Source organism: Leucoraja erinacea, chromosome 1 (genome assembly GCF_028641065.1).
Source record: "Leucoraja erinacea ecotype New England chromosome 1, Leri_hhj_1, whole genome shotgun sequence".
In the NCBI taxonomy this organism is placed as follows: Eukaryota; Metazoa; Chordata; class Chondrichthyes; order Rajiformes; family Rajidae; genus Leucoraja; species Leucoraja erinaceus.
Window position 1 is genome coordinate 158949670 of NC_073377.1, and position 24715 is coordinate 158974384.

General features: G+C 43.3%; 1 protein-coding gene across 8 annotated transcripts in view; it reads left to right on the forward strand.

The window, feature by feature from the left end:
- dclk2a (doublecortin-like kinase 2a) overlaps window positions 1-24715 on the forward strand; it is a 313388-nt gene that overhangs the window by 181237 nt on the left and 107436 nt on the right. For 5 of the 8 annotated variants that reach the window (XM_055646576.1, XM_055646603.1, XM_055646586.1 and 2 more), the window contains exons 3-5: window positions 4296-4398; window positions 12712-12816; window positions 13772-13819. In XM_055646576.1, the coding sequence (XP_055502551.1) occupies window positions 4296-4398; window positions 12712-12816; window positions 13772-13819 (256 nt within the window). The remainder of the gene's footprint in view (window positions 1-4295; window positions 4399-12711; window positions 12817-13771; window positions 13820-24715) is intronic. The other 3 variants (XM_055646595.1, XM_055646611.1, XM_055646629.1) reach the window with 1 other exon arrangement.

A 24715-nucleotide genomic window follows, 5' to 3' on the forward strand; every position in this document is an offset into this window, starting at 1 on the left:
CCAGTCTCTTCCTGGCGGGGACGCGACTATTTCTCCGAGTCGCGTCCTCGCCCCCCCACCTCGCGGCCTACCAGCTGGATCGGAGCGGCCTTTCCTGCCGGGGACCGGGAACCGGACCAGGGCTGCTACAGCGGCGGCGCAGCGCTGGAGTCACCGCGGAGCGGGCGATGCCTACCTGGGTCGCTGTTTGGAGCTCCGGAGCGTTGGGCCGCTGCTCCAACATCGTGGAGCTCTGGTGCGGGTGGCTTTGAACGGCATTCTGGAGTCCTGGGGCGCCTTGCAGAGGGTCTCCAGCAGCAGTCTCCACCCGGCGCGGCCTGCGGACTTTGGAAGCCGCAGACTCCGGTAGGAGGGGGCCGACTCTGTGTCCATGCCACTGAGGACGTCCCGCAGCCCCGACGTCGGACTTACAACTCCCCGGCGTGCGGTCCTGAATATCGGGCCGCCCATAGCGGCAACTGTGGAGGGCTTGGGGAGGCCCTGACCACGGGGAATAGTGGAGGAAGAAGACTGACTTTGGTGCCTTCCCACACAGTGGGGAACTTTGATTCTGCTGTGTGGGGATGTTTTATGTCAAACCCTATAGTGTGTTGTGTCCTGTTGATTTATATTGTATGGCTGTATGGAAATTCATTTCACTGTGCCATCAGGCACACGTGACAATTAAATCTATCTTGAATCTTGAATCTTGTATAGCTCAGGAACAAACCCTTTGTCCCGCAATGTTTGTTTCGAACATGATGCCAAAGTTACCAAATCCCTTCAGACTGTACATGATCCTTATTCATGTGCCTACCTAATAGTATTTTGAACACCATTCATGTCTGCTTCCACACCACCGCTAGCAGTGTATTCCAGGCACCCACTGCTCTGTGTAAAGAAACTTGCATCTTCTATAAACTTTCTCCCCCTCACCTTAAGATCACTCCCTGTAGTATTTGACATTCCGCCCTGTGATTAAAAACGCTGATTATCTACCCTGTCAAAAATAGGGGCTATCAGTTTAATGTTACTGGTATTTGAATTAGTGGGGAGATTAACATTTTTGTTTCACCCTGTGCGGATAGGACTCACTGACTGAAGGGTTGATCATAGCAGCAAGCCTTGTCATGTTTAACCAGCCTTTGTTTGCTTTACGTCATAACCTCCAGAGCTATGGACCAGGTTAATGGGGCTTTCCCACTGCGGTGACCTAATTGGCGAGTTTAGAAGAGTTTAGGAAAGTTTGAAAAAATGTCATGTTGAAGACCTCCTTCAACTAAGTAGAAGACCTCCTTCCACCTTTGAAGACCTCCTTCCACCATCCGGTAGGCGGCGCGGCTCTGGCCAGCAGCGGCCTCTGCAGCCTGTCCGCGTTTTTATTATTTTTGTCTGTGTTTTTATGTAGTGTTTGTTATTTTATGTTGGGGTGTGTGTGTGGGGGGGTGGGGGCGGGAACTTTTTGAATCTCTCCCTGCACTGGAGACCCGACCTTTTCTCGTCGGGTCTCAGTCGTCCTTGAGGCCGTAACGAGGAGCGGCCTCCAACAGGAAGAGACCGGGGACTCAGGTGTCGACTCACCGTTGCCGTCGCGGAGCTGGCCGAGTCCGGAGCGGTGGAGGAGCGCTGCTGCTGCTGCTGCTGCTGCTGCTGCTGATGCTGTTGCTGCTGCTGCTGCTGCTGCCGGAGAGTCGGAGGCTCTCTACAGGTCTGTGGACGACGGCGCCGGGAGCCCACGGCTCCCTGGGGGGAGACCGCTTTTCGGGGCTTCTGCGGCGGCGACTTCTCCCGCCCGAGTTGCGGGGTCGAAGAGCTCCTGGAGCGGGGCCTGACACCACTGCCCCGCGCGGCTGGAATGGCCGCGGGACTTTGCGAGGGCACACCGGGGGCTCCAACATCAAGACCCGGTGTGCGACCTCGCACCACCCGGCGTGGCTTTAATGGCCGCGGGACAATCGCCATCGCCAGCCGGGGGCTATGACTTTGACTCTGACATCGGGGGGGGGGGGAGAGTGCAGTGGAGAGAGAAGTTTATTTGGCCTTCCATCACAGCTATGTGATGGATGTTTATGTTAAATGTAATTATGTTGTGTCTGGGGTCTATTTGTGTGTAATGTATGGCTGCAGAAACGGCATTTCGTTTGGACCTCCAGGGGTCCAAATGACAATTAAATTGACTCTTGACTCTTGACCTCCTCCGAATATGTGGAAGACTAGCTTCGACCAGCTTCGGGCAAATTGGACACCGAATAGTGGAGAGTGAAGTCGACCTTGTTTGAACTCCTTCGACCTCCCTTTGACCTCCCTTCGACTATGTTGAAGACTATCTAAGACTACCTTCGACTGCCCTCGATTACCTTTGACTACCCTCTATTACCTACGAATAACATGCCGACCTACTACGACCTACTTCGACTAAACCTACGAGTAAAAAAAGTATCGATTTTTTTCCATGGCGACCTTTTTTTACTTGCGGGCATTTTTCAACATGTTGTAAAATACGCTGCGACCTAGCTGAGGCCTCGGGTACGCGGGGACCACTCTCGAGCATGAAGAAGAGTTACAAAGACCTCCTAGGACCTCATGCCGACCATGCTGCGAGTACGAGTCGAGGGCAAACTCGCCAGAACTCACGGATTAGGTCACCACAGTGGGACAGCCCCTTAAGGAAGGTGAGGTTAGGCTGAGTAACTTGTCAATGAAAAGGACAAGATGGGCCAAATGGCCTCTATTGTCATAACATTTCGGTGATTCTCCTGATCAATTTTGATTGTTTTGCACAAATTTGAGAAATGTCCAAAATGAGAATACTGTTCACCTAATAGTCTCACCTATTTATATTTTCATTACTTACATATTTTGCTTGCACTATAATTCAGCAGTTCAACTGCTGAGAGACATTTAGACATATAGTCCAGGAAAATAATGCAACTTCTAACTCGCTGGTGCCACTAATTAGAAATACCTGCTCCTTAGATGTAATTGGTGCCTCTAATTATGTGCTTTCTATGTCTGTTCTGGAACGATCAAGAGATTTCAGGACATATGTGTGTTGATGGCATTGGGAAGATACAGGGTGACAATAACTAAGCTGAAAGGACATCATGAGTATTGTCTATTAGCATGTCAAGGGAATGTGGGAACAAGCTGTCATTCAATACAGCTGTAGCAATAATAATGGTGTGGTATTGGTATCCTTTCAGACATCATTACTCTTCTCATTATCCTCTTATTATGTTTAAGAAGGAACTGCAGATGCTGGAGAATCGAAGGTTACACAAAAAAGCTGGAGAAACTCAGCGGGTGCAGCAGCATCTCTGGAGCGAAGGAAATAGGCAACGTTTCGGGCCGAAACCCAGAAGAAATGTTGCTTATTTCCTTCGCTCCATAGATGCTGCTGCACCCGCTGAGTTTCTCCATCCTCTTATTATGCTTTGATTGTGGATAGATCAGATGATTTTTCTCTGCCAGTCATTTTTCATTCTTTTGTAACTTGTTATGTTGTTGCTTTTCTCAGTAGTAGAGATTTGTAGCATCCCCTGCACTTACTGTTCTTTGTCACTTATCTGAACATAACACAAGGAAACCTATAGCAGTAAATAAATGAAACACGAACAAAGGGATGACACATGAAAGGCATACAAACTTACAAACAATATTGCTGGAAAATATAAGAACAAGGTACTGCAGAACCAAATTGGGTTACTCGAAGTCAGAGAAATCAATATTCATACCACTGGGTTGTAAGCTGCCCAAGCTAAACTTCACAGACTACCCGAGTTCAAATGATTTCATAATGAGATTTTAACTGTGTAATCTGCTGTATTTTTGATTCTCTGGATATTTTGGGGTTGCATAAAATAATATGCCTCCAAATCAAAGCATTGTGAAATCTAGCTAGTGCCATTGCTAATTTCTCAGACATTTCTTTACTAGTTTGGTCGCCTTTATTGCCCTTCAGAGGTAGCACTTTTAACATAAAGCCCCATAATTCAAAGAAACAACTCTACTTGATTATAACAATGATAAATAAGCTTCATATATGAGTCTATTGCCACCTTTTCCTGCTGATTGATTAAAGGTTGAGGTGGGCAGAGCCTTTAATCCTTGGATTGCACTTGCCATCCTGTCCAAGAACTGTCCACGCTCACAATGATGCAATAACACCAAGTATTGAGCAGCCATGAATCTTACAATTAATTGCTAGTGTTATGTATCCTAAATAACCCCCATTGTTAATGATAGAGTACCTGTATATTGCAACACTTTATTTTGCAGATGCATTTTTCCAACTCTCCAATACTTCCTTTTTTCAGATTATTTGCCTGCAGGATTTCTTTGGCGATGACGATGTCTTTGTCGCATGTGGTCCGGAGAAGTACCGATATGCCCAGGATGACTTTTTGCTGGACAGTAGCGGTAAGTTTCTGTGGCTCATTCTGTTTGGTCATAAGGTTATAAGTGATAGGAGCAGAATTAGGCCATTCGGCCAATCAAATCTACTCCGCCATTCAATCATGGATGATCTATCTCTCCCTCTAACCCCATTCTCGTGCCTTCTCCCCATGACCCCTAATACCAGAACTATCTGCCTGTCTCTGCCTTAAAATATCTATTGACTTGGTCTCCACAGTCTTCAGTGGCAAAGAATTTCCATAGATTCACCACCCTCTGACTAAATAAATTCCTCCTTATCTCCTTCCAAAAGGTACATCCTTTAATTCTAAGACTATGATCTCTAGTCCTAGACTCCCCCATTTGTGGAGGCATCCACTCTATCCAGGCCTTTCACTATTCTGTACGTTTCAAAGAGGTGTCCTCTCATCCTTCTGAACTCCAGCGAGTACAGGCCCAGTGTGATCATATGTTTGGGATTCATAATGTCCTTTTCCTCCAAAGAAATGCTGGAAGACAAGGAGATTTTCCATTGCTCCATTTTGAGTGAGTCATTAATTATCTTTTTTTAATCAGCTATGGTGTTGATTATTTTGTTATAAAATATGCTGAGATAAATTATTCTTTAAAAACGATTAGATTTTTGAGTAGATTTCCTTTGTTAATAAATTTCAGTTACAGTGCATTCAAATGAACTTTTTTGCATCTCCCCAGTGTGGTTAAATTGTTAATTGTTCATTTGGTTTGAAAATGCTTTTTTTCCCCTGAAATAATTCAAATTTTAAGTCCCTGGTTTGTGCAGCATTTCTTATTTCTAAATTGTTAGCAGGATGTTGTCTGTTGTTTGAAAGAAAGTGATAAAAGTGACCAGAAGTCCCCCCCCCCCCCTCCCTGATCTTTATCTGTAGGTCTTTAAACCCCTGTCTCACGGTACGAGTTGACCCACAAGGTACCCCGAGTTTAAAACAAATGTAACTCATGGTAATCACGTACAATTAACGTAGCGGGAACGTCGGAACTCGTGGACGCAACTTAGCGACTCGTGGCGCTAACGGCAGGCACCCGTGAAACTTGATAACTCTTGAAAAAATTCAAACATGATTTAATGTTTTCCACGAGTAAAATGTACTGTTGAAGTTAAAAATTGAAACATTTAAACTCGTTCAAAGAACTTGGTGGCCCGTGAGTTAAACTTAGTGACTCTTGAGTCTACCGTGTTAACTCGTGGGCACTCTGAACTCGGCAGCTGGACAGAGAAGAAAAAGTTTAAATCAGATTAATTCGCCATTCTGTAACTTGCAGTTGATGCAGACAGCAGTGTGGGGAGGAATTTACAGTGAGCGTGTTGTGCTGGAATTAGTTGGTCCAAGCTCTTGTCTCACATTTCCTCTCCCCCCCACTCCCCCCCCCCACCACACCATGATCATAATAAGCCCTTGTGATTTGGAACTTCCTGAGGTCCTTGCTGAAGACGGAGGGGATTGTCAGCAGAAACTGGGACAAAGGCAGCACAAAGCAAGACCTGGTCACGGTTGTGACTGAAAGCCAACAGAAGCACATCTGGAATCACACAGAAATAGCCCTGGGACGATGCCTAAGCACAGCTGGAATTGTACTGGAGCACAGCTGGAAGCTCTCTGGACGTCTTCTTAGACCACGCTCAGACACATCAGGAATCATGTGCAGGAAGGAACTGCAGACGCTGGTTCAAACCGAAGATAGACACAAAAAGCTGGAGTAACTCAGCCGGTCAGACAGCATCCCTGGAGAAAAGGAATAGGTGATGTTTCGGATCGAGACCCTTCTTCAGACTTTGAGTCAGGGGAAAGGGAGACGAGAGATCATTTCCCCCTGACCCTCAGATATCAGGAATCAGATTGGATTAGACCTGGACCATCTCCGCTGCATGGTGGTACAGCAGTTAATGCTGCTGCCTCGTGGTCTCAGGTTCAATCCTGAGCTCAGCTGCTGTCCGTGTGCAGTTAGTGACCAAGAGGCTTTGCATCAACTCATTGAGAGGACTGCTGACATTTTGATCCAGCGTTGAAGTCGGTTCTTCCAGCAGATGTAATGTAATCGGATAAAACTGGCTATGTTGTCTTTGTGAGCAAGTTGTAGGATGATGGCTAATTGGAAGCAGACCCCCCCCCGAGAGGACATAAACATTCCAAGCAGGAGCCCAATCCCTGAAGCGTCTGCTTTTTGAATTCCCACAAATGGCACAACATAGGTTACAATACTGTAAATATCTCAGAAGTAAAGCAGGATTTATTTGAAAACGAGACATATTTATACAGATTATTCCTGAAATATTTGAGGTTTATTTATTTGTAGACTATTTCTGCTCGGGAAGATACGCCAGTAAGATGGCTCTGGCTAAAATCAATAAGAGTCAAAAGCAAGTTACAGCAGATACTGAAAATCAGAAAAAGATCGAGAAAAGAATAGAAAATGCTTTCACAACTCGGGCTGCACAGAGAGTGAGTCACGCACACACAGACACGGGTCAAGGTTAATTAAATCTCAAAAGAACTGCAGCTGCTGGAAATCTGAAGTGAAAACAGAAAGGGCTGGAATCACAGAATCAGTGGAGAGAGAGAAACAGAGTACTCTTTCCCTTCTGCCTTCATTGCACATACATCCTTGCATGACATAAAGGGCTGCTGCCTAAAGCACTCGAATAAAAAAACATCACCATCCTGGACTCCAATTGCCTGCTTGCAGCCATGTTTCCAAATGAGCCGATTTAAACAAGGGAGGCTTTTTATAGTGCAAAAAAAACAGCATGACATCATTTTTACCATGTGATGATTTTTCAACACGTCGGTAGACGTTGTTGGCTCAAGAGTAACTCGAGAGAGGAACTTTGTAACTCGGGAGACGAGCTTGGAACATCGCAGAAATGACAAGTAAACGGCAAACTTAATCATAGCCGCGGGAACTCGGTTAAACCCTTGATCATACATTTGGAATCTCGTACACAACCACGAGTCTGTCACTCTGGGTACCTCGTGGGTCAACTCGCACCGTGAGACAGGGCTATTAATTTGCCATATGGGCTAAGTATGACTTGGACGCTCCAGAAACGAGATGTCTTTTTCGTAATGTTGCCATGATTCAAATGGATAATGACCACTGAGGGAGGTAGCAAAGAAAGAGATTGGAAGATGAAACAGGAAGTTGACTTCTGATGAGGCTCAAAAAGCAGATGAGAAATTTGATCAGGGTAGAAGAGTCTTTTCATTGTAAAAGCAGTCATAACCAGCTATTGCATTTACAAATACAGACATTTTACACCTGAGCCTCATTGTATACGATCACAATACAAACATTTTATTCCTGAGCCATATTGTCATGTTCTAACAAGATTCAAGAGAGTTTATTGTCATGTGTCCCTGATAGGCCAATGAAATTCTTGCTTTGCTTCAGCACAACAGAACATAATAGGCATTGACTGCAAAACACATGAATAAATAAACTGATAAAGTGCAAATCACACATAATGGGTTATTAATGTTCAGAGTTTTGTCCGAGCCAGGTTTAATAGCCTGATGGCTGTGGGGAAGTAGCTATTCCTGAACCTGGTCGTTACAGTCTTCAGGCTCCTGTACCTTCTACCTGAAGGTAGGAGGGAGATGAGTGTGTGGCCAGGATGGTGTGGGTCCTTGATGATACTGCCAGCCTTTTTGAGGCAGCGACTGCGATAGATCCCCTCGATGGAAGGAAGGTCAGAGCCGATGATGGACTGGGCAGTGTTTACTACTTTTTGTAGTCTTTTCCTCTCCAGGGCGCTCAAGTTGCCAAACCAAGCCACGATGCAACCGGTCAGCATGCTCTCTACTGTGCACCTGTAGAAGTTAGAGAGAGTCCTCCTTGACAAACCGACTCTCTGTAATCTTCTCAGGAAGTGGAGGCGCTGGTGTGCTTTCTTAATAATTGCATCAGTGTTCTGGGACCAGGAAAAATCTTCAGAGATGTGCACGCCCAGGAATTTGATGCTCTTGACCCTTTCAACCATTGACCCGTTGATATAAACAGGACTGTGTGTCCCCATCCTACTCCTTCCAAAGTCCATAATCAGTTCCTTGGTTTTGCTGGTGTTGAGGGCCAGGTTATTGTGCTGGCACCATATGGACATTCGCTCAATCTTTCTTCTGTACTCTGACTCATCCCGATCAGTGATACTTCCCACAACAGTGGTGTCATCAGCGAACTTGATGATGGAGTTCGCACTATGACCGGCTACGCAGTCATGAGTATAGAGTGAGTACAGCAGGGGGCTGAGCACGCAGCCTCGAGGTGCTCCCGTGCTGATTTTTATCGAGTCTGACACATTTCCACCAATGCGAACAGACTGTGGTCTGTGAATGAGGAAGTCGAGGATCCAATTGCAGAGGGATGCGCAGAGACCCAGTTCTGCGAGTTTGGTAACCAGCTTGGAGGGGATGATGGTATTAAATGCCGAGCTGTAATCGATGAATAACAGCCTGACATATGAGTTTTTTACTCATAATATGGACTCCTGCTGAATCCATTGGGATTGATAAGAAGAGCGGCATTTGTGGCAACTGGAGACCACAGCTGGTGATCTGTGCGTTAGGCCAGTTGAAGTCTGGAGGTGAACATAATCAAATGAGGAGGAAACTCCCTCACTCAAGAGTCCAATGGTTTCCTTATGGTCCCCAGTAAAAAAACATTTAAATTACCAGGGCCTATTTTTAACCATAATTGCCTTTCACTGGTGGTTCCATCACTCGGTTCCACAGCTGATAAATTGGCAGTTAAATGTGCATCAGAATCTGAATACCCTCATTGGGATCTGCTACTTTAATATCAATGGGACACCTGTACCAGATGGGGGTTTTTTAAAGTCAGAATTGATGAAGCTAAAATAACATAACTTGTCTGGAAAGCTGTAAAATTGTGTGAGGGTCAATGTGTGACATTTGGACTCTAGTGTTTTCTTTCATAATCTATCCAGGGAGGCTGAGACTTTTTAAATCTATTTCACTGTAACAGCTTTTATAAGGTCTCTCTCTGCAAGAGGATGCGTATGTTAGCAAGCTGTTTGTTACTATACCATTTGTATATGAATGCAAATTCATATTTTTTGATACATTGAATGTCACATACAAAGACAACGGGATATTATAACATCATATTGCTCGGGTTCAGATTTCAGCATTTCATGTCAAAGAAAAAGATAATTATATTTCCATTTGTTGCATAAATATGTGCACTAGCTTTTTGAGAGGAAAATAATCAAATTATGCAGTCAGACTTCAAATTCTCTGATTCATTCCACATCAGATAGATAGCTTGTTAATAGCAAATGTTATAATGCAACATGACATACAGTATTCATTCTGACGACATGCAAACTAATGGAATTTAATACATTATAACAAGTGTCACCTTTTGTTGATCAAATGATGTGTATCAGTTTTTTGTCTACGTGTTTATTAAATCTTGTTGATTTTTTTTAAATGTTAATCATACCAACTTGTCAGCTTGTTTCTAAATTGGTAGCACTCCTGCTGTAAGCAGAGATTTGTGGTTTAAATCCCCTTTCTCTGGGGACTTGTGCATAACATTTGGGTTTGAACTCTGGGATAGTGCGGCACAATGAGAAAAGGTGGTATTTGCTGCTCAGCAAAGAGGTGAGGTTATTTCAGGTGAACATAATAGGGCTTCTGGCATTATAGGGCAAGACAAATGTTTTATGTTCTTCCGGCAGTCCTGAAAATTTACTTTCTCAACTAATATTTCTAGTCGTTATCGTTTGTGAGGAAAATAATTTGTGCATATAAGCTGTAGTGTTTCATACACAGCAAAAAGAAGTGCAGTTCAAAAGTAAATGAAAAAACTGCGAATGCTGGAAATCCTGCTCAAAATATGCATTAAAAGACAAGCTGCATATGAATTGTTAAACCATTCCGAAATGCTTCAATGTAAGTAGCTTCTTATGATTTACCGAGTGTGATCTTGTTATAAGATGCTTCGGAAAATTGATATTTTAAGGGTCAGGCCATAAGGTCATAAGTGATAGAAGGAGAATTGGACCATTTGGCCCAAGTCTACTCCACCATTCAATCATGGCTGATCTATCTCTCCCTCCTAACCTCCAACCCATTCTCTTGCCTTCTCCTCCATAACACCTGACACCCCTACTAATCAAGAATCTATCTATCTCTGCCTTAAAAATATCAATTGACGGCCTCCACAGCCTTCGTTGGCAAAGAATTCCATAGATTCACCGCCCATGTCCAAGCAAAGCTTTTGGAATTCAATCGTGCCATTTTTAATGGTCCTTTAAGTACCGTGTTGGTAAGTTCTAATTTAAGATTCAGTTTCTGGATAAGATTGAACTATGCTGCTCATCATCATCATTAGTCTCAGTATCTTCCTTCACCTCTTCCTCCACTCTTACGTCCAATTTCTCCATCTCCTGCATGTTCCAGAGCTTCTCTTGCTCCTCTTGCTCAATGTCCTGCTGTAGAGCAGAGGGAGAAACAAGGGGTCCTCTCATGTTCTGCAAATACTTCTTGAATGGACATCGTGCACATATGGGGTAAGGGGGTTGTTGGTAAAATATCAAATGGTGGATTAGGGTCAGGGTACGGTAGGAGAATGGAAGGTGAGGGGTGTGCAGTAGTTTATATATCTGTCTCTGAGTGTATGTCTGGAAAAGTGTCTATATAAGATAGCACTGACGGTGATCTCTCTCTCTCTGTCTCTCTCAATCTCTCTACCGTGGTAACCATGAATAGGTGTTGGTGTATTCTGGCCACAATGGGGAATGTACTTTTAAGGGCTAAAGACCTTCACTGATTGCAATGTAGCATTGTCATTAGCTGTGTTGAATAGTAGCCAAGGTTTCTGCTATGGCTGTACATGAGATGGACTAATTACTATTACCTTGAAAATAACTCTCTGTAACTTGTTATCTTAGCTTTCAATCATAGCAAATTTTACAAATTAGGTTTAGGTTTATTAATGTCACGTGTACCGAGGTACAGTGATAAGCTTTGTTTTGCATGCTATCCAATCAGACAGATAATTGGATAGCATTTAGAAGAATTCTAAATTAAGCATTCGCTAGAATTTAGAAGATTGAGGGGGGATCTTATAGAAACGTACAAAATTCTTAAGGGGTTGGACAGGCTAAGATGCAGGAAGATTGTTCCCGATGTTGGGGAAGTCCAGAACAAAGGGTCACAGTTTAAGGATAAGGGGGAAGTCTTTTAGGACCGAGATGAGGAAAATATTTTTCACACAGAGAGTGGTGAATCTCTAGAATTTTCTGCCGCAGAAGGTAGTTGAGGCCAGTTCATTGGCTATATTTAAGAGGGAGTTAGATGTCGCCCTTGTGGCTAAGGGGATCAGGGGGTATGGAGAGAAAACGGGTACGGGATACTGAGTTGGATGATCAGCCATGATCATATTGAATGGCAGTGCAGGCACAAAAGGTCGAATGGCCTACTCCTGCACCTAATTTCTATGTTTCTATGTTTCTATAATGCCACACTTTCACAGAAATGCCTTTATTGTAAACCTAGTTGCAGAGAAATACTTTGCAAGTTATGTTTAGTGTGCTAAAACATTGTTCCAAGTAGCACTTGTGCTAATTCTCCTCAAAACAAAAAATGAGTTTGTGGCCAACATGTTTGCAACAGCACAAGTGTATTTTTGCCTTGGACCAAGAACAAAAAAGGATGCTTTTTGAGGAGAATTAACACAGGTGGATAGTTTGCAAAACAAACCTTTTCATTGTACCTCTGTATACCTGACAGTCATAATCCTAAATCTGACTTGTAAATGTTGCTATGATTAACAAGTTACAAAGAGTTATTGATGCACGGTTACAGTAATTATTCTTCCTCATGTGCAGTTATTGCAGATTCCTTTGCTGCTGGATTCAGATTATTTGTCCACATTAATGACACCACACTCACAAAGACATGACAAATATGGATGGATGGATGGATGGGATTTATATAGCGCCTTTCTAGATACTCAAGGCGCTTTACATCGCATTATTCATTCACTCCTCAGTCACACTCGGTGGTGGTGAGCTACTGTAGCCACAACTGCCCTGGGGCAGACTGACGGAAGCGTGGCTGCTAATCTGCGCCTACGGCCCCTCCGACCACCACCAATCACTCACACACATTCACACGCAGGCAAAGGTGGGTGAAGTGTCTTGCCCAAGGACACAACGACAGTATGCACTCCAAGCGGGATTCGATATGCAACAATATTCTAATGTAGCAAATATTCATTGTAAGTAACGTTGAAAATACTGAAGATGGAATAACGGAGTTCCTTGTCTTTCAGAGTGTCGTGTCATGAAATCATCCTACTCCCGTTCTGGTAGTACCTCACGCCATTCTGGATCCAAAAGCCCTGGGTTGTCTCGTAGAAGCAGGTCTCCAGCATCAGGTACAGCCTTTTTTTAAATTACATTAAAATAGTAGCAGCATAAAAGGCATTGCAAAGGACTACCTTTACCAAACCTTTGCGGAAGCTGTGTATGTGACAACGTTGATGGTCAAGTAATATGCCTGAATATGCATAAAAAAGCTGTTGTTGCCAATGTGTTTAAGCTTTATTCTGCGTGACGTTTATCTGACCCTTATCTCCCCACGCGTTACCTCCTCTTCCCATGAAAGGCTTCAGGATATTGCAATATATCGCATACACCTACTGACTCGACAGTGATCCAAACATTAGAGAATTTGTTGTTTTTAATATTTATTAAGACTTGTAAAAGATTAAAGGTTTAGATTATTGCGATACTTTAGACTTTACTTTGTCTCACGTTTCTCAAATGCACAGCCAGTTTATTTCCCCAGAAAATAAGATCTTATTCAGAGTTTGGGGTAATTTTGGTTTTGGGCTATGCTATAAAATGACCGATTTAATATTTCTGATCACCAAAGTCAATATTATCCTGCCAACAATTTTAGTTAGAAAACAACAACAACCATATTCCTTAATACCGATTCACAGAAAGAGCACAGGTTTGAATTTATTCTTCTAATAGAGCAATTGTAGTTTTATGTTCATCCCCTCAGAATTTCTCAGCAACATACCACTTATTATTTATTCTGTGTTCTTCAGATATTTCTCCAAATGCCTTGACTATGAGAGAATATTGATGTTCACTAGTCTGCAAATGTGTAGACAATGCATTGTCTGTATATTTGTGATCTATGTCTCCATCTTCTTATATTGCTCTCTGTTTCTCAATAAATGTTGTACATTATTGTATCTGTTCTTTTCTTTCTTTAACCTTTGAGTTTTGGATTTGATGCTGTGTTCTATTTATGATGTGTGGTAACATCTCTCCTTAATGTTTTCTCCTTCTGCTTGTGTGTTAATTGAATGAGTACAGTTAAAAGAGGAGGTTACTACACTGCATATTCTCCGGTCAAATCCCCAGGTGAGCCCCACTTTTCATACAATCCCATCTCACGGTTAATTTGATCCACCTTTATCTGAACAGAAATAATTTCCACAATGGGCTTGAACTTCACTTCCCTACCAGCTAACTCAAAGCTTCTATGTTGACACGAGTCTCTCTCACACAGTATTGTGGTAGGTGGTACAACCACCTAGACTTTACTGGTTTTATCCTTATATTGGTATAATTAACAAAAAAACAGAAATGTTACTAGACCTGTTCTTTATGTGTAAACTTGTAATATTTGAAATATTTTTGGAGTTAAATTATATTTCGGCAGTTGTGTAAAAAGACCATAACAAACTTACAGATGTTTTAAATTCCATTGAAGTAAATAGCTGAGACACAATGTATAGCTGTCTGCTCCTTATGCGCCTCTCCCTGGTGCCAGTAGTTACATCATTAAAAAAGTCTGTGAGAAATAGTCTAAGGGGCAGCATGGTGGCGCCACAGTAGAGTTGCTGCCTTACAGCACCAGAGACCCAGGTTCAATCCTGTCCAGGGATGCTGACTGTACGGAGTTTGTACCATCTCCCCGTGCCCTGCATGGGTTTTCTCTGATATTTTCAGTTTCCTCCCACACTCCAAAAATCTACAGGTTCGTAGGTTAATTGACTTGGTATAAATGTAAATTGTCCCTTGTGTGTAGGATAATGTTAATGTGTGGGGATCGCTGGTCGGTGCGGACTCATTGTGCAGCAGGGTCTGTTTCCAAGTCAAGTCAAGTCAAGTTTATTTGTCACATACACATACGAGATGTGCAGTGAAATGAAAGTGGCAATGCTCGCGGACTTTTGTGCAAAAAGACAAACAACCAAACAACCAATAAACACAATCATAACACACATATACCTTTACATAATAAATAATGGAAGGAAAAACGTTCAGTAGAGTTAGTCCCTGGTGAGATAGGCGTTTACAGTCCGAATGGCCTCTGGGAAGAAACTCCTTCTCAACCTCTCTGTTCTCACCGCATGGCAACGGAGGCGTTTGCCTGACCGTAGCAGCTGGAACAGTCCGTTGCAGGGGTGGAAGGGGTCTCTCATGATATTGTTGGCTCTGGAGTTGCACTTCCTGATGTATAGTTCCTGCAGGGGGGCAAGTGAAGTTCCCATAATGCGTTCGGCCGAACGCACTACTCTCTGCAGAGCCTTCTTGTCCTTGGCAGAGCAATTTCCAAAGCAGATGGTAATGTTCCCGGGCAAGATGCTTTCCACCGCCGCTGCGTAGAAGCACTGGAGGATCCTTGGAGACACTCTGAATTTCCTCAATTGCCTGAGGTGGTAAAGGCACTGCCTTGCCTTACTCACGAGTGCTGAGGCATGTGATGCCCATGTCATATCCTCGGAGATTTGGACTCCCAGATATTTAAAACAGTTCACCCTATCAACAGAATCCCCATTTATCCTCAATGGAGTGCACGTCCTCGGATGATGTGCCCTCCTAAAGTCCATGATCAGCTCCTTCGTTTTTTTGATGTTCAAGAGGAGGCTGTTATCCTGGCACCAGAGTGCTAGATCAGCCACCTCCTCCCGGTAGGCCTTCTCATCGTTGTCTGAGATTAGGCCCACCACCACAGTGTCATCAGCAAACTTAATTATTGAGTTGGAGCTGAGCCTAGCCACACAGTCATGTGTGTACAGTATCTCACTGTACTGTATCTCTACTCTCTAAACTAAACTAAAAGAAGAAATCCAGTGATTGAAGCCAAGTTTGAAGACAGCAGACCTGTGCATATCTCACACACTACTGCAGCTATTACTAACTTGCAGCTGCACCAAATCACATTCTTATTTAAACTATTGGCAACTATAGAATGGTCTAAGAAAGAAAAGGATAGCTGAATAATAGGCAACAAAATAGACCCAAGGGACTAACTCTGAGTAATGGGAAAGTGAATGGAATCAATAAATTGATACCATAGGAGAGGAAGTGTGGGAACATATCTGAAGCAATGACAAGTAGGTCAAGTATCGTAGGTTTTGATTGATCAACATACTTTAAGATAGTGATGACTCATTTATGCAAAATCTGTTTTGGGAGCTCAGTGGGGCATTTTGCCAAAATATCACATTTATTAAAGCCTTTAATAACATATCATGACTGATCAAAAAAAGATTTGAGCTTTTGCTAATTTGCAGGGGTCAAAATTGGCCAAAGGTAATAGAGCTGTCAAATGTGTGGTGAGAAAATCTCGATCATGAATCATATACTTAGGTGCTGATTTATACCAAGCGCATAAATGTCATATTTGGGTTGCAGACTTAACAATTAGATACTGCGAAATACAATCTTCAGATGCTAGAAACAAAATAATAAACAAAAATCAGCAAATGACCCAGCACATCCCTAATTGTCCTTGATGCCATGAGATGATGGTGGTGAGCTGCCTTCTTGAACTCCTTGACGTGTGAGTGTACCCACAACGCTGCAAGGGAGGGAATACTAGGCTGTTGACCCAGTGATGGTGGAGGAACAGCAATAATGAGGGCTGGTGGCATGCCCATGTTTTTGTCGCCCCCGTCCTTCTAACTGGTAGAGGTTATGGGTTTGGAAAGTGCTCTCTAAGGAATCTTGTTGAATTGCTACACTGCATTCATTTAGATGTTACAAACTGCCATTCCCATGTGGCAGAGCTGGACTGAGTGATTGGATGTGGATTAGCTGTCCATCAAGCGGGCTGCTGTGCCCTGTGTAGTATTCAGCATCTTGAGCGTTGTTGAAGCTGCAACCAGGAAAGTGCCGAGTATTCCATCACAATCCTGAAATCCTTATATCGTGTCATTATTAGACACCCTCAATATGCATCACCTTGTTCTTGGATTAAATTCCATCTCACATTGGCTTGTCTAATTTACCAGCTGACCCAATATTATTCGGTAGCCTAAGAATACCCACTTCACCGTTCAGTAAATCACAAATTACTAAGCCATCTGCAAATTTAATAATCCTTACTCCTATTTTCATATCCGAATTGTTAATGAGTTTAACAAAGAGTAAGGAGCCCAGGACTGAGCCCTGTAGGATGTCAATGGTCACAGGCTTCTAATCACAAAAACAGCCTTCCACAACCTCCATCATCCTTCTATTAACAAGCCAACTCTGTATCCAATTTGCCATTTTGACCAGCATAAATCCTGTGGTTTTTGATTTGTGAGACATGACCTGTGATTTTCTGCAACTGAGTCTTTGTCAGTGTTGCAGCTCTGCAGGATGTTGAATCACTGAATGACTGAATCAGCCCTTAGGTTTCAATTATGTGGGAAATTAGGGAGTAGACGGTGCAATGTTGGAAAGAACACACATTTTATTAGCTAATGTTCATTGCTACTGACCAATTTGATAAGGGTGTGCATAGCCCAAGTTGTTATATCCTGAAGTCAAATACACAAACAATATTCAAAGGGAAGATGTAATTAAGGGAGGACATATATTTATATTGAAGTATGAAAAGGAATTTCTATTAGAATATAAAATGGATGAACTTGCTCAACAGAAAGTTGGCATACTGTGATTTACATCCACTCGATTTCTCTGCTCTTTAATGTATGTTAAGCATTGTATCCCTATTAACACAGACTGGTTCCCAAAAGGGTTACAGACAAGCCCATAAACCATATTTTACGTGTGCAGCAGGTTCTTGGTGTAGCAGAATTGCTGTTTCCTCACCAGCTCAATGAGAGGGTTATATATTATCCTTATAGACCAGCAATTGGCTGTATTGTTAGAGACAGCTTGTGCTTTGTAATCAGCAATGATGATGTACAATTTTCATCATTTCATTCCAATTTGAATTTTGAACTTTGCGTGGATGAATTGATAAATTATCCAAGTCAGATGCAGAGACATTGGGTGAACTAGTTGATTTTTTTTAATGTAAGCAAACCTTTTGGTTATAATGCATTATATATTGATAGTTGGTGTAAGCCACTATTATCCAATGAATATTGCTGACCAGACACAAATATAGCCTTATCAACACCATTTCATACATGTCTATTTTAATCCTTTGTATAAAATTACATTTTTACTTGATTCATATTTTAATGGGAAAATGAGGCCCCACAGTTAGGAATGTTTGTTGCTGCTACAGTGCCGCAAGTGCAGGTGGAGATCCACATGGCAATTTGCTTTAGTTTCACCCAGACTTTCCCCTTCTCTTTGGTGCCCGCAGGTACATCATGTAATAGACTATGAGAACAGAAGGAGAACTCATCCAGTGATTAAAGCTAAGTTTAAATGCTTGTTACAGGTAGGGCAGTAATAATTAACTGGCTACCGAAAGGCTTCCAGCAGAAGGAAATTAATCAGCTGTTGCTAAATGCAGTAAGAGAAAGAGAACCATCAAGGACAATCCCATGGTGTTGCTTTCTTCGTCTTCTCAAGTCCAGAAGCAGCAGACATGTGCATGTCTCACAGGCTACTTCAGTCATTCATCACTAATTTGTGGCTGCACCAAATCACATTCTTATTTAAACTATCGACTACTACAGTATGGTCTAAGAGAGAAAAGGATAACTGAATAATAGTCAACAAAATAGACCCTATGGACTAACTCTGAGTAATGAAAAACTAATGGAATCAATAAATTGGAATAAATTGATTCCATTAGTTATTCCAACTGAGGAGGATGACTGAACTTTGGTGCCTTCCCTCACAGTGGGAATCTTTGATTCCGCTGTGTGGGGATGTTTGTGTTAAAGACTATTGTGTTCTGTGTTTTTTTTATTCGTATGGCTGTATGGTGACCACAGATTTCACTGTACCAATTGGTGCATGTGACAATAAATGTCTCGTGTCTTGTCTTGTCTTGTCTTTCCAAATTGATAGCATAGGAGGGGAAGTGTGGGAACATATTTGAAGCAGTGACAACCAATTGACTCAAGTGGAGTAGGTTTTGATTGATTAACATCACACATACTTTAAGACAGTGACGACTCATTGATGCAAAATCTGTTTTGGAAGCACAGTAGAGCATTATTGCCAAGAGCTGTCACATTTATGAAAGTCTTTGATAACATATCATAAGATTCACTTACTTAAAAAAAAGATTTGAACTTTTGCTAATTTGCACTGGTTAACATTGGCCAATGGTCAGAGCTGTCAAATGTGTGGTGTGAAAATTTAAATCATTAATCATATACTTAAGGGCCTGTCCCACCAGCATGCGACTGCATGCGGCGAGCGCGACCTAACGTGGTCGCTTGAGCCGTACGGCCTCGCGGGGCCGGTCCACTTCGATCACCGGAGCCGTATAGAGTTGTGCGGAGCTGGTCCCGACATCGCGCGGGGCTCCGAAAAACTAACACTGTCCAAAAATTCCGCGCGGCAACGGCCTGTCGCCGCATTAAGGCCCTACGCAGCGCCTCGACGGGCGTACGTAGCGTCTCAACGCTGTACGCAGCATCTTGATGGCGTACGCCTAGCACGTGGCGTTGCGCGATGACTTCACCGCCCGGTGTGCTGTTGCGTGATGATGTCACCGCCCGACGCCGTGCGACGTCCAAATTCAGTCGGCCCGCCTCCTGCCCGGCGTATTGGTGAGTATGATGTCGGGACCAGCCCCGCACAACTCTAGACAGCTCCGCGGTTGGAAGTGGCCCCGCGAGGCCGTACGCCTCAAGCCACCACATTTGGCCGCGCTAGACGCATGCAATCGCATGCTGGTGGGACAGGCCCTTTAGGTGCTGACATATCAAATATATAAATGTCATTTCAGGGTTATAGGTTTATCAATTAGATATGCAAAGAAAATAAAAAATCTTCAGATGTTGAAATCTGAAGTGAAGAAGAAATGCTAGAAACACTCAACAAAGGATTCAACGGCAGCAAAGACAGAAACACGAGTTATGAGTAGTGGCATCAACAATGCTTTATACATTTGTACCAAGACCTCCCAACACTGATACACTGTGCCCAAGATAATGAAGGTAAAATCCCATTTGCCATCTTCACCACCTAAACTGATTGTGCTGCCATCCCAATGGATCTTTGTATTTTTACACCATGATGTCTTTGTTCTTCAGTATTCCGTAGAGCTCTCCCATTATATAAAGCTTTATTTCAGTCACAGGTCCATATAACACATCATACAGTATAAGGAGATACAAAAAATACATTAAAAATTGCATATTAGCCTATAAGATATACAAGCTATTTCACCAATGCCACCTTAGCCTAGAAGTGAATCTATAGCAGCTTTTCAGAGGGCTGACTAGGGCTTCAATTATGTAGTTCTCTGACTTGTCCAGGCGACACATAAAACTAAACATCAGGTGTCTTAAGAGTGCCTCACAAGTTGGCACTCTAGTGGACACAAACAATTGACTGGCACTATGCCACCTAGGGACACGCAGCAGCAACCTCATTGCATCATTGTACGCTACCTTGAGCCTCTGCATACTCTTTTTCTTATAGTTAGACCACAATTGAGCAATATATAACGGTGTGAAATAGGTTCTGAACAAGGAACACTTCACAGAGTCAGAACACATAGAAAACTTCCTTATAAGTATGTTAGCTTGAAAATAAATTTTACAGCGCTGTCGGTAGAGGTCTTTGTCATCCGTCCAGTCATCGGATATGACATGACCTAGGTATTTAATTTCCTCACACACAGCAAGAGGACTGTCTGACAAATAAAAGGTCGGAAAAGTTGATTTCCTGTCCTCAACGCTTCTAACTATCATTATGCGGCTTTTCTTAGCGTTATACTTTATGTCATAATCAAGGCCATACTGAGAGCACACGAGATAGTTATCTGGACGGGAAGGGAATGGGAGGTTATGGTCTGAGCGCAGGTATATGGGACTAGGGGAGAATATGTGTTCGGCACGGACTAGAAGGGTCGAGATGGCCTGTTTCCGTGCTGTAATTGTTATATAGCACACCTTCAACATCTGCTGCAGCCCAGCACTATATGGACAGAGCAGGACCATTCAGAGTTTCTAACTCCAGTCAAGGGATGTGGGCTTTGCAGGCTGAGCAGGCATTTAATTGCCCATCCCTAACTTCCCATTCTAAATTGACTTTGATGCCATTGAGATGATGGTGGTGAGCTGCCTTCTTGAAATGCTACAGTCCTTGACATGTGGGTGTACCCACAACACTGCCAGGGACAGAATACTAGGCATTCGACTCAGCAATGGTGAGGGAACAGCAATAGTGGGGGCAACTTCCAGCTGATGGTATTCCCACGTTATTGTTGCCCTGCTCTATCTAACCAGTAGAGGTTGTGCGTTTGAAAATTGTTCTCCAAGGAGTCTTGTTGAATTGCTGCACTACATTCGTTTAGATGATACAAACTGCCGTTCCTATGTGTCAGAGCTGGACTGAGTGATTGGGTGTGGAAGAGCTGATGTGGGCTGCTATGCCCTGTATAATATTGACTCTCGAATGTTGTCATCCAGGTGGAGAATATTCCTCTCCTGAAATCCTTATATCCTACCATTATTAGACACCTTCAAACATCACCTCATGCTTACTTGGATTAAGTTCCATCTCCCATTGTCCTGTCTAATTTAATAGCTAACCAATATTATTCCGTAGCCTAAGAATACCCTTCTTCACAATCAGGAATATCACCAATTTCTATGCCATCTATAAACGTAATAATCCTCACTCCTACTTGCATATCTAAAGTGTTAATAGATATAACAAAGAGTAAGTTGCCCAGTATTGAACCCTTTAGGATACCACTGGTCACAGGCGTCCAATCAGAAAAACAATCTTCCACCATCACCATCATCCTTTTAAAAAAAAAAACAATTTAATATAAAGCTAATTTTGTATCCAATTTGCCATTGTTCCCTGGTTCTCATGAGCTCTAGCTTTCTGTACCAGTCTTCCATTCAGGATGTTGTCCAACATCTTACTGGAGTCAGAGAGCTACGTAGTGTATAAACAGGCCCCTTGGCTCACATTGTGTATGCCAACCATGTTGGTATACTGGGTTAGTCGCATTCGCCTGCATTTGACCCATATCTGTAAACCCTTACTATCCGTAGTCCAAATGTATTTTAAAAGTTGTAATAGTATCCCCTTCTATAACTTCATCTGGCAGCTCATTCCAGAGACACACTAGCCTTTGAATGAAAAATCCGCCTCTAAAGTACCGCTTACACCTCTCCTCTCTCACCATGTCCTTTGCAACCAAAGTGCAAAGTTTAATTCCATTGGCCATTCATTGGTCCATCTTCCCAACTGATCTAGATCATGTTGTAAATCTTGGATCTCTTTCCTCAATTTTCCTGCCATCTGCAAATTCACTAACAACGTTAACTACATTGTTATTCAAATAATTTAACTTGGTTTAGAGATACAGCATGAAAATGGGCCCTTCGACCCACCAAGTCCATGCCAACCATCATTCATCTACATCAGCGTTGGCCCAACTGGTCCACACATACTAACATGCCCCATCTACACCAGTCCCACCTGCCTGCATCTGACCCATATCCCTCTAAACCTATCCTTTCTATGTATCCACCCAAATGTTTCTTAAATGTTATAGTTATACACCAGATATGATAGTACCTGGGTCGACTACCTCCTCTGGCAGCTCAATCTTTATACCCACCAACCTTTGTGTAAAATAAGTTGCCCCTTGGGTCCTGTTAAATCTTTCCCCCTCACCTTAAACCTATGACCTCTGGTTCTTACTTTGTGTAAAAGATTGTGCAATTACCCTATTTATTCCTCTCGTGATCTTATACCTCTATAAATCACTCCTCACCCTCCTGCGTTTCAAAGAATAAAGTCCTAACTTGCTCAACCTCTTCCTGTAGCGCAGGGCCTTGAGTATTGACAGCTTAGGCCCTCAAGTCCCGGCCCCTCAGGTTTTTTTCCAGTAATTTTCCTACCACTGACATTGGACGTACTGGCCTTGAGATGCAAGAGACTGCAGATGCTGGAATCTGAAGCTAAAAAACAAACAGCTGGTCAGGCATCAACATCATCATCATAGTTGAAAACATTAGTGACGCAGTGGTGCTGGTTTCCAACGGGAACGGTGACGGACGCACCACACATCTCTGTCCTCCAGTTCCTGCGGACTTCCACCGCTGGAAGTATAGGATTTTGGTGTGTGTGTGCTTTATCATCATTCCTTACAATGCTATGTACGACAGTGATTGCAACTTCTACTGAAGTATGGATGGCCGTTGGCTCACTGGAAGCTCATCCGCCCTTTGACAGGTCTTGTTTTTGGTCCTGCTGGGGGTCCACAGCCCCCTCCTCACCTGGCAAACCAGGTGGGGGAGACAGTTTAGTTGCCGACTATCCGTCCTTGGAGCAGGTAGCACAGGATTGCATGGTACCCGTGGCGGGGGGGGGGGGGGGGCAACTCCCCCCGACCTGACCCAACCTGCCTGGATCCTGTCAGTGTTTCGGGCCAACACTGCATCAGGACGGAGAGTGTAGAGGGGAGATGGGCAGTAAAGAGAGGGTAGAGTGAGAGGTGAGACAGGAATAAGCGGGCAATTGGTGGAATCGAATAAGGAGGAAGATGGTGGGCAGACAAAGCCATGTTGTGGGGGGGGGACTATGGGTAGTGGGAGGAGGGAGAAGGGGTGGAGTTGGAAAATGATGGGTGATGAAACAAATAAGGAGAGAGAAATAAAAGGAGTAGGTGTAACCAGGTCAAGGAAGGGATGGATGGATGTAGGTGGAGGGCCAACTGCTGGAGGACATTAGTAGAAATATATGAGACTGCAAATGGCAGATACTAATAAGTAAGGAGGACAACAAGGGATACCAGATATAAGAGAGATAATGGGCGGTCAGAACAAATGGGGGAGGGGAGAAAAGAACAAGAAGGTGTTTTGTATGAGTGATAGGTAGATGTCTCTCGGTGGGTTGGGGAATAGAACTGGGCGATGGGGGTAGGGGAACCAGAAGGAGAGATACAGAAAACTAGGAGTGTAAGTTACCATAAATTGGAAAATTCAATGTTCATGCCAATGGGTTGGAAGTGGAATTGAAGGTATCATTTTTGAGTTTGTGTCACACCCCAGCAGTGGAAAAGGCTGAGGGCTGGGAAGTGGGTGGGGGAATGGGTAGAAGAGATGAACCGACGTGCAGCCGGGAGATCAGGATGGCTGTTGCAGACGGACTGCAGGTTTTCTCCTCATCTCTCAACGTGGCGTCCTGTACATTGGTAAGACCAAACATTATTGCAAGCACTATAGTTCAGGTTCAATCCATCCTGCTGCTTGCACATGTCCCACTTAAACCAAAAATATCCCCAATGATACAAAAGTCCAAATCCCTCCCTCCTACATATCCTGTAGCTATGCTTTAGCCACATCTGATTTATCATCCTATTCCTATATTGAGTAGAGCATGGCACTGTAAGTAATCCAGATTTAAATTTTGGTTTGTCTAACAAATGAATCCCTGTTGGCTGTTGCTGAAATAGAATCCCAATCCAACAGCAACCAGCAGAGTAGGATGACCTGCCTACTCCAACTACTCTGCTCAGTGGTCACCCATCACCTTTCTGGATCTGCTGCCATTGATCGAAATGTTCCCAGCTTATTAACGGTGTGTCCACAATGTTTCCAGCATCACAAATGCTCCAAAGTGACACCAACGTGGTCAATGATAAGCTGCAGCAGGACCCACTTCCTGTACGCATGTTTGCCAGAGACATCGGAAGTTTCTCTGGGTTTGATAACAATGATGCAATGAGTCAATGATACTTTATTGTCACGTACCTTGGTACAGTGAAATTATTTATTTTTGCATACAGTCTAGAATCACACAGCAGACTCCACCTAGGCAGTACAGAAAGTGTCATCGCATTTCTGGGGCTGATAAAATTTCGAAAGTTCTTTAGGTTGGTCAAGTTAGGTCTTTATTCATTGGAGCGCAGAA